The 14,593-nt window shown below is 47.7% G+C and overlaps 1 protein-coding gene across 3 annotated transcripts in view; it reads right to left on the bottom strand.

Moving 5' to 3' along the window:
- Positions 1-244: 244 nt before the first annotated feature.
- The window catches only part of LOC144166396 (tubulin-specific chaperone E-like), a 43,573-nt gene continuing 29,224 nt past the window's right edge, over positions 245-14,593 (bottom strand). For all 3 annotated transcript variants that reach the window (XM_077695916.1, XM_077695917.1, XM_077695918.1), the window contains exons 11-14: positions 14,171-14,233; positions 12,825-12,884; positions 9,121-9,212; positions 245-5,202 (exon numbers count right to left, since the gene is read on the bottom strand). In XM_077695916.1, coding sequence (XP_077552042.1) covers positions 5,113-5,202; positions 9,121-9,212; positions 12,825-12,884; positions 14,171-14,233 — 305 coding nt within the window. In that variant the 3' untranslated portion in view covers positions 245-5,112. The remainder of the gene's footprint in view (positions 5,203-9,120; positions 9,213-12,824; positions 12,885-14,170; positions 14,234-14,593) is intronic.

Here is a 14,593-nt window from a genome sequence, read left to right as displayed (position 1 = left end):
GCAGGCTTGAGCCTTTCTGTGACATGAATCATGCTTCGGGTGCATATTGCAAGCCAGGAGGTACACAGTGATTATTTTTGTGAATGGGATGTCTGGAATGGACAGGCAGGGACGCAATGGCTTGCGCGTCTTCGTTAATAGGCTGAACTAGAGCTTAAAAAAAAAAAGGATCTTCATGGCCTTAGAGTTGCTTCTACAAACCAATGATGCTTCACTGCGCTGAAGAAAGATGAACAGCAGCACGGCAGACTTCACAAAGCAGTCCTTGTTCTCTGCTTCACAAGCGGCACAAATACACACACAAAGAGACACATTACACGGCTGACATGCCCGAGAGCCGAGTAAAAGTGAGAACAGGCCACAACCTGCGCGTGCACATTCGTCTAATGCGAACGTCACACGCTCAAAACACAAGCTTTTCAGGCAGTTTTGGGCTCTTGGACAGTTGGCAGCAACATTTGCCAAAAAAAATAAAAATAATAATAAAAAAGAATCAAAGAACACCAAAGGCCCGGGAAGTCGCGTGTTCAGTTTGGCTATTTCTACTTGCGCTGTCTAGGCTAAACACAGCACAACAAAACCACTTGGCACCGAGTTTAGTAGAAGCAGAGTCCTTCAATGCTTTTCTGGTCACGAAACTTCTCCGTAATGCTATGGGAGAGCTTCATATGGGGACCGAAGCTCCCGCGCGGTGGCGCAACGAGTCCGGTGAAGGCGGCTTGGACGGCGGCGGCCGCATTTGCAGTGCGTTGTAGCGCGAGCTTGCTGGTGTTTGTTGTGTGATATAGCTTTCTACACTCATCACGAAGGGCAAGCTATGTGAACTACCATGCCTCTGACGTGCTGTGTACCTGGTTGCTGCTCTGGCTATCGGAGTACAACGGAAAAGGCTTCGCTGTTCTGCCTCCCAAGTGACCGCCAACAACGTGACAGGTGGAAGCGAGCCATTCCACGTCAGGAGACGGACGCTTTCAGCTTCGAGTCGAAGGCCGTTCGTGTGCGCAAGAAACATTTCGATCCTACGGACATTATTCGAGCCGATGAGTTCAAAATAAGTGTGCAATCTGTGCTTCTGCAGCGCGAGAAGCTCAAGCTCTGCGTCGATACCATGCCCCAGATATTTGAAAACCTGCCGGCGTATTTTACGAAGCCCAAGCCACGGTCGCGCTCACAACGAGAAAATCCGTCTGCAAAATGTCGTCGCGTTTAGGCGCTGAACAACGATGGGACTGCAGCTACTGTGATTTTGGTTATCCAATCAGACATTTTGAATTTGGAAAGCGAAGCATGGCTATCTTTGCCTGCGTATATATTTTTTTAACTTGACCGCCGTGCTTGCCCAGGGGCTAAGGCGTTGTGCTTATTGATAAGCCCAAGGACGCGGGTTCCCAGCCGCTTTTCTGATGGAGGCGAAAAGAGAAAACGCTTGTGTGTTCGAGATTTCGGCGCAAGTCTACGATACCTGAGTGGTTAAAATTAATCCGGAGCGCTACAGTACGGCGCGTGCCCCATTGCCGGTGTAGCGTCGGCACGTTAAACCTCATAATCAATCAATTAATCAATCATTCAATGTTTTTTAACTTGCCGTTTGGGTGGGAGGGGTGTGACAGGCACTGAGCGGGCGAGTTTTTATCTGTCGACACCCTATGCCTATGAGGACAGCCGCGGTCGCTCAAGGCTGTAGCATTTACTCCTACCCTGGCCCCTCCGCACGCCCATTATGCTGCTTCCATTTTGTGAGCGTTTTTTTGTTCCTCTTGTCCACGCTAACTTTCCGAATCTCGAATATTTTTTTTACATTATTAGCGCGCTATAAAATAGCGCAAACACAGCGCTAACCCAACGTTTTGTATGTTTGCACACCTATTCCCTCAGCGCAGCATGTCGCCCAGGGCTGAATACAATTTAATTCTGGCGCTAGTTAACTCAAATCATGCAGGCGGCTGCAAAGGCTAGTCAAAATTTGAAAACGTCAGATGTCCGCTTTCTCAAAGCGAGAACGTAGCGGTGCCTGCCGCAACGAACGAACACTGCAACATATACGCCTCAGTAACACCCGTGGTCTTGCCTCAATTTCACAGCTGAGCTACGCGACAACAACTGACTCAAAAACATGCACACTTCGCTCGCGTTTCTACGGGTGGAAATGAAGAGCAGATGAAAGTAGGCGCGTTGCCGACGGAGAAACAGCCGGCCCGCAAGCGTCGTCGCCAGCTGGCGAAGCCTTCACATTAACAGGGGCGATCCTAGCGGCAGCTTTTGTCCCTGAATGAAACTTCGGCCGGAGTTTCGTGACCAGAAAAGCATTGAAGGACTCTGGTAGAAGGCAGCAAAGGAATCTGTCGGGGCTCCCCATTTCCGTTTTCCGTTCATTTTCGCTTTTAAAACTGCATTACGACACTAGCAGTTCTTTATCAGTTGTTAACAAGTGAGTGGAACATGAGAAATTAGTAAAAACCCTGCTAAAACCTATATCTCACAGAGGGAGCTTGCATCTAATGAGCAGAGGCTAAATCGGTATTTTTTTGCCATGTTTCGGAATAGCAGATTAAGCAGTGCAGATTAGTGAAGCACGATAAGATAGTGATGTAGCCCTCGATAATTCGCAAGCTTGAATTCAACTGCAACCGTTTTCGTGGTCCCGGAAAGCAACATTTTTCAATTAAGGAACAACTAAACAATGCAGGGTCAATCAAAACTCAAACATGCTCCCAAGACAACCACGTCTCTGCAGGGATGCAAGACAAACAATCGTGACAAACACACTACCAGAATAAACACTACACCACGCCACAAAGGACCGCAATTTCAGCAATGACGAGAGATAGCGAACACAGCAATGCTAGCAAGCAGCAAGGCACCAAGCAGGCACCATTACCACCACTGGTTACCCGCTGCAGTGGCTAAGGCTCTGAGCTGCTGAGCCCAAGGACGTGGGTTTGTTTCCCAGCCGCGGCGGCTGCTTTTCTGATAAAGGCGAAAAGCAAAAACGCCCATGTGTGCGGGATTTCGGCACACCAGGTGGTCAAAATTAACCCGGAGCCCTCCACTACGGCGCGCCTCATCGCCTGCGTTGCGTCGGCGCGTCAAACCCTATACAATCAATCAATCATCACCAGTGGTTAATGATGATTGCGTCACATAGCGGGCACACCCTGTGTACTTTCAAAAGTGCCGACGCCCAACTATCAACTTAATGCATAGCCGCTGTGAACTTTGACGTCTAAGTAAACTGCCTGCCACAAAATGAGACGCTGAATGTTGGTAAATACAGGATGGAGACCGTAGAATGCCGACAACAGTAACATAGTCCACAATATAAGAGGCAACCAATATGGTCGCCACACGTAAAATGCACAACCAGTCAGTCACCTGCCTTGCACGGGGTGTGCGCGCTTTTATGGTTGAGATATTCTACATGGCTTGGCAACCATATGGTGCCTGGTGCATCGGCAAATCTTTTTTTTTTTTTTTTTTGCAGCACGCCACACAATATTTTTGATTTTGCTTGCGCTTGCGGTTGCATGCCGGACGTCACAAATGCTGGTCAATGTGTGCACACCCCCTGCTTTGGGGCAGTGGCACGAGACACTCTTTACTACATAATCGATAGTAACACATCACATTATGCTGAATTCCAGTGGCACATCCGGAGCACTTTCGGAGCAACTTTTCTGCTCCGTCTGGAGCAGACGCATTCCAATGGCAGATCGGGAGTGCCGTCGCAGCCGAGATCGCTCCGTGGAGCAAGAAAAGTTGCTCCGCCAAAATCGGCGGAGTCGGCCGATTTCCGGCCAGTGCTCGCCTCCTCCACATCCTCCAGCCGCGCAGTGCGAGATGAATGTGCCTGTGGGAACCAGACAATTTCGGGAAGGCGCGACACGAAGCATGCTGGGGATTTCCTGTTCCCAGCACGGTTCGGCACTTTGCTCCAGCTCGAGCGGCTGCGCTCCAAAGGCAGCTTCAGAGTACCTGCTCTTCCCGGAGTCGGCGTGCTTTGCAGTGGAGCACGGTGACCGCTCCGGATCTGCCATTGGAATTCAACATTAGTAATTTACAGGTTTCATGCTTGAAAACCTTGAAAGCCCTCGAGTTTAAAAAGCTTGTTTTCAAGGCCTTGAAGAGTGCTGGAATCTTTACAGACACTCAAAAAATGCTTGATTTTCTCGAGGTTTAATAAGCAAAACAGCGAATCAGGATAGATAAGGACTCATGATTAATTCTAACTGCGCATCAGACAAGGACAAGACAGTTACAATTTAACCATGAGTCCGTTTCAACTCATTCAGCTTTCTCTGATTGTAATGTACATAAGTACCGAGTGAGTGTTTGTTTGTTGCTGGGCTCATCTTTAGCATATGAAAGTCTGCATTTTGCAGCACGCTAAAAGTGCTTATCCACGTAACTTTGACGAAAAATTATCAGAAATTGTCAAAAGAGGAAATCTCACGGGAGCTGTTGTTTCAACAAGGGGACTTGTCTAAAGACAAAGCATTGGCCGCACCAATGCTCACGTTTTACTGACGATTTCTCATCACTGCAAGGCTCCACCTGCCCCTGAACATTTCTCTTCAGATTTATAACAGACACTGCGGTCTTTGAACATAAACCAGCGTAAACCTTAACTTAGCTTGACAAGGGTTGGTTAGTAGCAAGCTGACGATGTTAGCGATTACACTGTTTGGTTACCCTTTCAAAAAAGGTCGTCTCGCAATTTGCGCAAGCACAGCTGGCAGCCCCCATAATACAGGACGGGGAGGGAGAGTGGGAAAGGGGGAAGGAAAAGTACAATGCAGGTCTCGCTATTGTTTTGTTTTCAATTCCAAAATCACTAGCACGTGTAAACCTGCGCAGGGGTTGAGCGGCTACAACAACGCAGCCAGGCGGCGCTGCCAACCGCGCTTCATTAAGCGCAGCTGGCAATGTACTGAGGATCTAGGCCGATCAGATACATGAGAGGCAGCAGAGGCCACTCTGCCGCACAGGGCGCCAACAGTGCATCACCGGACGCCACCAAGAGTCAAGGCATTGGAGGCAGCGCCGACGACACGGCGACGGCTCCAGGGGCGTTCCGCAGGGCTTCGGCTTGATTTCCAGCCTGTTCGCTATTTCCTACCAGCGAACGTAAATGCGACTGCCCTCGACGATGTCGTAGAAGTTGAGGGGTTTGAAGTCGCTGTTCAGCACAGACTCCTTCCCTTCCTATGGACAGAAGGGGGAGGGAAACACAAAAATACGGAAATTTAAAACCGTGGAGTGGCAAAGTCATTTGCAATGCACATCTCTTCTCTACACTGTTGGTTGTAGATGACCAGATCAAAATTGCCTAACGGAGCCATGAAGACAAAACACAAGTTTGGCTCATTCGAAAGATTGCCCCGTTAGAGTCATGCCGACACCACTTTTAACGCACACTTCGCTCAAATAAGCTATATACTTGGGAAAAAAGGGGAATGGCCATGCGACTCACTAGCTCAATTGCTGCACTAGAACATACGACATCATGTGCAGAGTGGTGCGATTGGCTGAAGCCGGCAAAAGCAAACACAAGTTAGGCAGGGCTTATAAGCTTGCTGAACGAACCATTTCCGCTTAAGTGTAATGTATTTCATTTTGTAGCAGTAAGAATGGTGGAATAAATGATGAAAGTTACGAAAATATGTGCAAACATACAAGTACCGATGTGCCCTGCTGTTGGTACTGGGTGCACTATGCTTGTTTCAGCTACCCTGTTTCATGACCCTGTTTCTCAAGCATACCCCGTGTTTCATGAAAAGATTACTTTCTACTCTAACAAATGCAAGCCAGGTGCAAATACAGTCGGAAACAATGCAACGGTGGACAACGGTGCGCGGTTCAGTATGGTAGCACCATCTGGGAGGAGTGTCGGTAAGCAAGGTTGCAGAGTCTAATGACGGCCTAGAAGTTCGTTTGAATACCGGCCCTTGTGACTTCATGGCAGACGTCACGAAAACACGATTTGGTGGAAGAATCAAAATTTTCAACTGCTACCCTGAACTGACAAATTCCTCAGTGAATGCAGCATCATTTGCTGCCGGACAAGCGCTGGAAGCACTACAGAACACCAGATCTTTCGAATAAAACAAACTTTTATATTGTCTGCATGGCCCGTTTAAGCTTTGCCTTTCAAAGGTGCCCCATAGCAATTGCAGTTGTGCTGAGGGCAAAGGTAGGCAAACCATCACAGAGTACACTCAACAATACAAATACATTTTGCCTGAGAAGACGGAATCTGCAACAAAAACCAACGCCGAGTCACATAACATTAATGCAGTCCAATGCTCCTCATCCCCCTGCCTTCATTATTTTTTTAAATGCGAATCCGAGAAACAGGCAGCACGGATGCTCTGACAAGATTTCATTCTTTCAGCACTGGTGAGAATGGCATGAAAGCAATCTCACTCATGCCTAAAGAAGCATAGTTTTAATACTTGCAAGCACCTGTACGGCCCACTCTCGACCCTTCCCTCCAACACCACTACTCTGCACTTACTCTCGCAGCATTCATCCACGCACTAATGATGTCGCCGCACAACCCAGTAGCGTTACGTAAGTTCACTCTTAAATTAAGGTTTTGCGCAGTAGTGAGACAGACGGTAATCAGATGGGAGAGGCACTACTTGCAATAGATTAATTTCGAAAATACGTACACCAGAAGCATAAGCACAAGACATTACGGGCATCTGGCAAGGGAACACAATAGAAAAAATTATCGAACAAGGCACATTCTTTTGCAGAGACTGACACGAGGGTTCGCTCCCACACACTGTTCCCTTTCGTCTCATACGAGGCACTTCAGTAGTTTCATGTGACCTCACATTCCCTCTTTCTTTCCATTCCTGTTTTTTCCAACTAGGATGACCAATTACAACCTCCCCAGTGAAACAGTAAACGTGACCCTGTTTTGTTCTTAGTTGGAAGAATATATTCTCTTTTAAGCGGTCGCTGACACGTAAACTTCATTGCGCACCTAACAAAGGGCTTGACGCTCTTCTTGTCTGTCGCTTCAGGCGGTATTTGTGAGCAAAGCATGCTTTCAAGACACTGAAAATACAACCAGCACACTGCATCTATAGTGGCAACCCCAACTCGGCGCAGATAGGATGTGACCTTGGGTTGCATTTGGTTTTGCAAGCACTCTGCTGTAGGCATTTGTGAAACGGCTTTTGCGCGTGTTTGGTTTCTTTGCAGAGTCTTGGCCACGGTAGCCAGGATCAAGCGCGAAAATCCTGTGGCTCGAAGCCTCGTCACCTGACGCTCAAAAATGTTTTCTTCTTCATCGTTATTTACAGTCGTGGGCAAACACATTTCACTGAGGTGCACTCGTCCAGTGGGTGACACACACGGAGTGCATTGCAGAGAAAGAAAGAGACAGGAAAGAGGACGCTAAAAAAATCTAAACCACACGTGCGACACAGGTGAGGGATGATGTGGCACAACTGCCACCAGCAGGGGTGCAACAGCCCGAAGAATAGGATTTGGAGCAATTTTTGGAGCAAGAAAATCTTTGTTTCGGAGCAGAAAAATCAAAATCTGGAGCATGTTACGAGGATATAGCTTCATTTTGGAGCACCAAATCCCAAATTGGGAGCAGTTTAACCCAAAAGATACACAAAAATCTAAACTCAGGGCAGATATGTTTTGGCTTCAGTGAACAATGTCTTCCAAAAGTGACCAATGAATTCTGCAGAAAGCAGCAAGGTGCGGTGTGCCTGCCAACCTGCAAAGCAAGTTCATCTAAGTGGTTGAAGTATTTACACTATCAAGAAAAAAACAAAAACAAAAGAAAGTGACGTAAAAACTGCAAACTATATTTTTATCTCCACCCTAAAGTGCCCTTATAAATGGCCAGTTATAACCTAATTACATAATAAATAGCTCTCCGACCTGAGCAGCATCTGGCTACACTAGATACAAATAAGACGAAACTGTCCTTCAATACCACTGAAAGCTAATTAGCAGCAGATACAACTAGTGCAGACATCACTGGCATGACATAAATGCTTGCCTTCTACATTTTCGAGTTCGCCATGATATGAGAGCGTCAACTCACGGTTTCCAACCGCCTGCTAGTTTTGTGCAGTGCGTGGCCAACTAAGCTCAAGCCGTCACAGCAAGGGTGCTTGCTCTTCGTACCATACCAGCGCGTTTGCGTGGGAAAATTACTCGCACCCGCTACGCTCATGACCGCGTGAACGTATGTGGCAGGCAGCTTTCGTACTGCAAGCGACAGGAACTGCAAGGCTCCACGGTGAACTCAGCAGTCTTGCACAAGGAGGCAGCAGCAAACGGTACATTTTCGGTCGTCGCCTAATAAACGCATGTTAACAGCGACGCCAACAGCGCAATATCACGCGCACTTTTGAGCAGATAGCTGAAGATGCTCATCGAGATTGGGTTGTTAGAGATATGGCTTATTGGTGCGCTCGCTCGTTGGTTCCTACTAACATGGCTTTGCCATTTTCCCACGTCACTGCTCTGACGCTGAAGTCAAAATCATTAGTCGACCAACCTTTCCATTTCAGCCAACAGTGCGCAAAAAAGCTAGATATAAACCACACTGCATGCACGTGAGCTCTGCTGCTACTAAAAATGCAGTTTGATGAACAACCCTCCACCCCACAGAGCAGCGACGTCCAAATGGAGGATGTTTTCATCAAATACATCGGTGGCCCGCCAAGCACTTGTCTGCAATGACGCCCCTTCATATGTTTTGGAGCAACGAGTTTCAGCATAGCTAGAAGAGGAATAGGCGGCATAGGCCATTGACTGCAGACCTGACTGCAGACCTGCAGGAAAGAAACCTTTTTCTTTTCTCCGTGACTGCTTATAAAGGGCTGTCTGCGCAACTGGATTAGATTGTCTGACAAACAAACATCAGGTTGCCAACACGTCCATTATTTTCTGCCGAAGTTCATGAAACAGAAATTTTGTGCTAGCTGAGCCTTTTGCCGCAGACTGGCACAATTTGAATGAATCTCATAGTTTTGGAGCAGCTGTTGCACCCCTGCACCACATTTCATGCTCCGCACAACCGGCCTAAGTGCACAGACAAACACGGAGCCTGTTGGAACAGCCTTTGGAGCAGCCCCTGCCCACCTCAGTGCTGGCGAGGGAGAGCTGGAAGCGGCTGCCCTTCCGTGGAAACAGCTGCATCACCAGGGCCCGCAGCTTCTCCACAGACATGGTCGCTGCAAGGGGGACACAAGGGCAGGAGCGTTAGGCTTAATTAAACGACGCAGCTATCGGATTAGCGAGCACAGCTTCCACATAGACGGCACACTCTGCATGTCGGGGCACCCACAGTCCACTTGACAAGAAAGAAAGAAAGCCTTGACTGTTCACAAGGACCACTGATCCGCTAAAGACCACAACATCCTGCCGACGCTTCAAACGTTCACGTTGCCAGGACACCTATACGCGCTTCCTAGTGAGCACCTGAGCTCACTTGAGAAAGAGAAACCAGCCCATAAGATTCACACTGCCCCACCCACTGAAGAAAAACCTGCGCACCCTAATTTGCGTTGCTCGCATTCCAAAGCAATACATGCCGCTGCAAGTTCAAAACTGAGCCCAAAATGAGTGTCTCGTGAATAGCATTCCAAATCCTCTACTTCCCAAGGCTGTACAGTCAGCAACAATGCAAAAAGATACAAAGAAGGGTACTCAGGCTGCCGGAGGGTGTTTGATCTTTAACACAACAGCATGAAAATGAAGAAGAATTTCCCCGTTCAGTGGATTCACTTCTTGGTGGTGTTAAAAACAATACAAGAGGCCCCCCAAGTGTAAACCCCTTGGACCGAGGCTTTGGTGTTAAGTGGCAACACAGCAGCACAAAACCTGAAGTTTTTCTTGTTATCGTATATTGTTTTCTTGTTTCATACTCCTTCCTGTAATGACCCTCACGTGAGGGGTTACAGTATCCATAAATAATTTTAAAAAGGTGGGTATTCACAGAGCCAATCATTTTCCGGGCTTATATACCTTTTGCAAAAGAAATCAATGCCTCAAAGTTGCTCTGTTGTAGCTCAAGCAACTCCTCTTTCTTTTTTATGTGGGAAAGTGGTAACGGTAATACTAAAAAATAGAAAAGTGTTTTTGCACAATAATAAGAAATCTAAGGACGTATAAACGTGATAACACGGCACAACTGCCAGCAGACCCAACAAACTGCATCGCAGGTGCAGAAACAAGGCAAGGGTGCATTTCCTACTGGAAACTACAGACAGCGCAGAACAAGCTTCATGCCGTTTAAAATGCCCGTCCACAATGCAAAAGTTGGTGAGGTCCACGGAGTAAGATAAAAAGAGGAGTGCCGACTGTGGCCCAGAAAGAATCATTTGCAAGAGATGATAATGTCAACGCGCCACCGGGCGCCCAGCTTTCACATTGCTCTCTCCCACTTTCGCGCCCCTCTCGTCGTTGTGCCTTTGTGTGTTGCTCTCCCCTTGCTCGCTCTCCGCAGCAGCTTGTTTCCCTTCGCCGCGACGTCTGTCTTCTAACACATCAAACTATGAGCGCAATCACGAGGCGCGCGCGGAATCTAAATCACGGTGCGCGGCCGCAATGTTCAGCGGGGTAATCGCACACCGCCACATATGCGACGACTGCTTATTCTCTAACAGTGAACGTTTAGTCTGGAATAATCAAGGCCGGCTGAAGAATATCGATATAACCCAGGAGATCTAAGATGAAATCGCACGACGACGATTTCAGAAGAACCACACAAGAAATGAGCCAGAGTAATATCGCACCCAGCAGCATGCACTCAAGCCTGATTCGGCTTACGGCAAAGCGGCACAGCGCACAAAAATCGCTCTTTCTTGGTCGCCCGCTACCCTGCCGCGCACTTAACGATTTATGCTTCTTCAGCAGACACGCAACGCTTAAGTCCGCAGTCGACATAGGCGTGCGGCAATGATGCGTACAGTTCCACACAAGAAATTTACGGCTGCCGCCTTGCCATGAGTATGGACAGGCGCTGTCAGCGTCATTACACGAGCAAAGAATTTCCAACGTAATCTTTGCTTCAACTTGCGTCGTAACTTACGGCCCGATGTTCACTGTCACTGTGCAGTCGTGTAATCTTATCGATGCCACCAGCGCATACCGCCAGATGCATAGCTGATCTGGATAATGATTTATATTGCGTCATAAGAAGTGCCTGCGTGTTTTCCAAAATTACATTTAATCTAAAATAAAATAAATTAAATTAAATTTGCAACATGTGATAAATTACAACTGTCTAATTATCTAATTTTGTAATGGCGGCATCGACGGAAGTCCACCCTCTTCATGTCGTATCTACGTGTCCTAATTAACAGCTGCACAACCAGTTGAGGGGTCGCAAGTAGTCAGAAATTAAAGAGGGAGGGGAAGAAGGCAAGTGATGTGTCGAAAAAGCGTGGAACATATTGGTACTAAGTAGAGTTGTGATACGGAAACATTTCTCGGAGCGTCCCCCGCGTGCCCCTAGCGTGGTTGTTTTGGCATTACTCACAACTAACCTGAATTAATGAAAAAAGCAACTGTTCATGCAATTCAAATCGTTAAGCTGATTTCAAACTCAGCGTTGCCTTCAAAAGCACCCAGCCCCAATGATCATTTTTCAAGCAACATTCTGCGTTTTACGTGCGCTCTGCACGAAGGAGCAAGCTAGTTTCGACTGTGTAGATGTAGTTCTCTGGAGTGCCGTGCGCAATACAGTAGCGTGGTGTGCAGTACTAGCAGTACGCATAATGCAATGCGTGCTGTCGTATGCAATTCCAAAAAGAGAAGAAAAAAGGCTCGGGGCTACACCCCCGCGTGACATGAGCAGAGATACTGAAACAATTCGGCATGTGAGCTCACTGTTTAGCATTCATTCCAATTTTGAGCCAGCAAGTTTAGTTTAAAAGTGGCAAGGATGTGGAGAATGTCTTATTTTCCTTGTCACTTGTTTCGATGTATGGGTCAGCGGGTTTTGATCTGTTTTGTGCACGTGGCTGTGTTGCAGCTGCGGTATCTGCCATACCTTTGTGATAGAATGTATATTTATGTGTGCGTTTCTTTTCTTAAAATTTCAGTTGGAAGTCAGCACTTGTTTGTCGTCTTCGTCTCGTCCTTGGTCTTTTTTCGTGCTGTGTTGCTAGTGGAGGGCACTTTTAGAATCGCTATTTATTAGAACTAGTTGGCTTCTGAATACATGTAGCACACAACAGAATTCCCATCCGCCAATTTACAGAACGTAGTGCCATTCGTGGCCTGAAGTGCGGAAAAGGAAGCGTTTCTCTAGCGGCCTGTTTTCTAAATTTGGTCGCTACATTACGTATTCTCGTTCTGCAAACAAATCCTTAACGTATCTTCGCCGTCTGACAGCTTAATTTCGTCAGGTACCAGTTACCCAGGAGCTGCTGTTGAACCAGTTAATCAGGCCCGCAACAGACGCGAAGCTTCGCCAAATGAACCGCCTCTGAAGCAGACGACAAATTCAGCCAGAATGCGCCTCGCCGTCACACCCCGTGAACCGAGCAGCTCCGGAGCACGGGGATCGCTGCGCCATTCGTAGCGCCATCTACATTGTGCTCCACGAGTGACGGACATTAAGGGCCCGTCGGAGAGAGCGAAGTCGACGCTCCTGTTTATCTTACACCGCGGTAAGGTCTTTTCCACACACACTGACTGTTTAACACAAATGCAGTACACAAAGCCCACAACAGTCGGCCATTGCCTAAGACAATACGAAAAGGAGACTCGGCCAACATGTTTGACGCGATGTGACCAAGAGCGACCGATCGCAGACAACACAGATGGGCAATACACACATGGCAGGCGCTTCCTGATGGGGTACTGGTCCGGCTCTTGTGGCGCGTGGATTTCCACCGCTGGGGGAGACGTTTTTGTCAAGGGCACTAGTACAGTGCGAGGCGATTCGAAGATGCGCTTCGACACGCCAGCAACATTTCAAGTTGCATGTTGCTAGCTATAAAGCAACTTTACATTTGGTGAGGCGAGAAACAAACAAGCATCAAAAATGTGAAACACCGCCACACCTGTTGCAGGCAGATATGAAATGAGAAAAAATTTGTCAGTGACAAAAAAGTATTTTTCCTCAGAAGATTGCACACTGAAGCAGCCTGCTTTGGTCTAGCAATTGATTCAATTTTTTTACAACCTGGGAACACGCAGTTCTCGACCTTTTTTTTTTGCTCTGCCCATCCACTACCTCGAATCCCTCAAACAAAAACAAACAGAAATGAGGTTTTGCAACTGCCCCTACCATAGTGCCCATGTCAGCAAAGATGACTGAGTACAAGCTACCCACAATGCAACAGGGGCATCACATAGGCAGGGCAACGGAAAACTTTGGTAATAAGCGCAAAAACTAGGGAGTAAAAAAAAAAGGAGATACCGTACAAGCACCATAAATGCAGGATACACTCTGAGCGTGAGAGCAGCAGACAGGACTATGATAAATGGCTGCAGACACACCAATTTGAAAGTCATCGTTAGAGGCAAAGGTTTATAATGTTTAAAAACCAGCCAGAAAGGTTATAATGTTTTCGGAGCGTCACTGCACCTGTGAAAGTCCTCTTCGAAATCACAAAACATTATTTTTTTTGTACAGATGAAATGCTCCCCTTTAGTGCAAGGTTGGGCCTAGCATAGCGGGAACCTGATCTCACACCCGCCGCGGTGGCTCAGTGGCTAAGGCGTTGCGCTGCTGAGCACGAGGTCGCGGGTTCGATTCCTGGCCGCGGCGGCCGCTTTTCTGATGGAGGCGAAAAGTAAAAACGCCCGTGTGTACGAGATTTCGGCGCACGATAAAGATCCTCAGGTGGTCAAAATTAATCCGAAGCCCTCCACTACGGCGCGCCTCATCGCCTGCGTTGTGTCGGCGCGTTAAACCCCACAATCAAATCAACCTGATCTCACAAACTATACTAACGACCCATTCCAGCTAGAAAAGGACACGAGGTCTTGTTCGTTTCAAACACACGCAGCTGTCAGTCTGCACTAAGGTCTACACGTAGTCCTTGTTTTTTACGGTGCTTATAGTACAACCTGTGGAGAGGTACAGGGCAGAGGCAAAAATCCAACGTGTGGCCCACCCCAAGTGACTGCCACTGCAATCGAACAAAACACCTCCACAGACGCAAAGAAAGGATACTGATCAGCTTCATCATTGTTACGGAGACCTTGCCGTCCGGCACGGTCACTGGTGCACCGTACACTGCAAAGGCAGAAGAGGGGCAACACAGGCGTCAAACCCACAAACTGAGGCACGCACGCGATGAAGCAAGAAAGCGAAAGTTGGGGAAATATGTCCCGCATGTCACCCAGAAAAGCCCCCACTCGTACAGGACTGTTGTGTGCTACCACCTGCAGTGGAGCGACTGCCACAGTGACTGTTATAGTGCAATGAAAGTACCGTATTTTCGGGCGTATAACCCGCACCGAAAATGCAAAAATTTCAGGGATGAAATAGCGGTGCAGATTATATGCGAGGTAATATTTCCTTTGTTACACCTTCACCACAATGCGCATTGAGCCGTGATGCCCCTACACAGCAGCAATAGCGACTAAGCCACTG

The sequence above is a fragment of the Haemaphysalis longicornis genome, unplaced genomic scaffold (assembly GCF_048455015.1).
Source record: "Haemaphysalis longicornis isolate Haplotype H1 unplaced genomic scaffold, Haemaphysalis longicornis Haplotype H1 scaffold_17, whole genome shotgun sequence".
Lineage (NCBI taxonomy): Eukaryota > Metazoa > Arthropoda > Arachnida > Ixodida > Ixodidae > Haemaphysalis > Haemaphysalis longicornis.
This window is presented reverse-complemented; position numbering and strand designations above follow the sequence as displayed.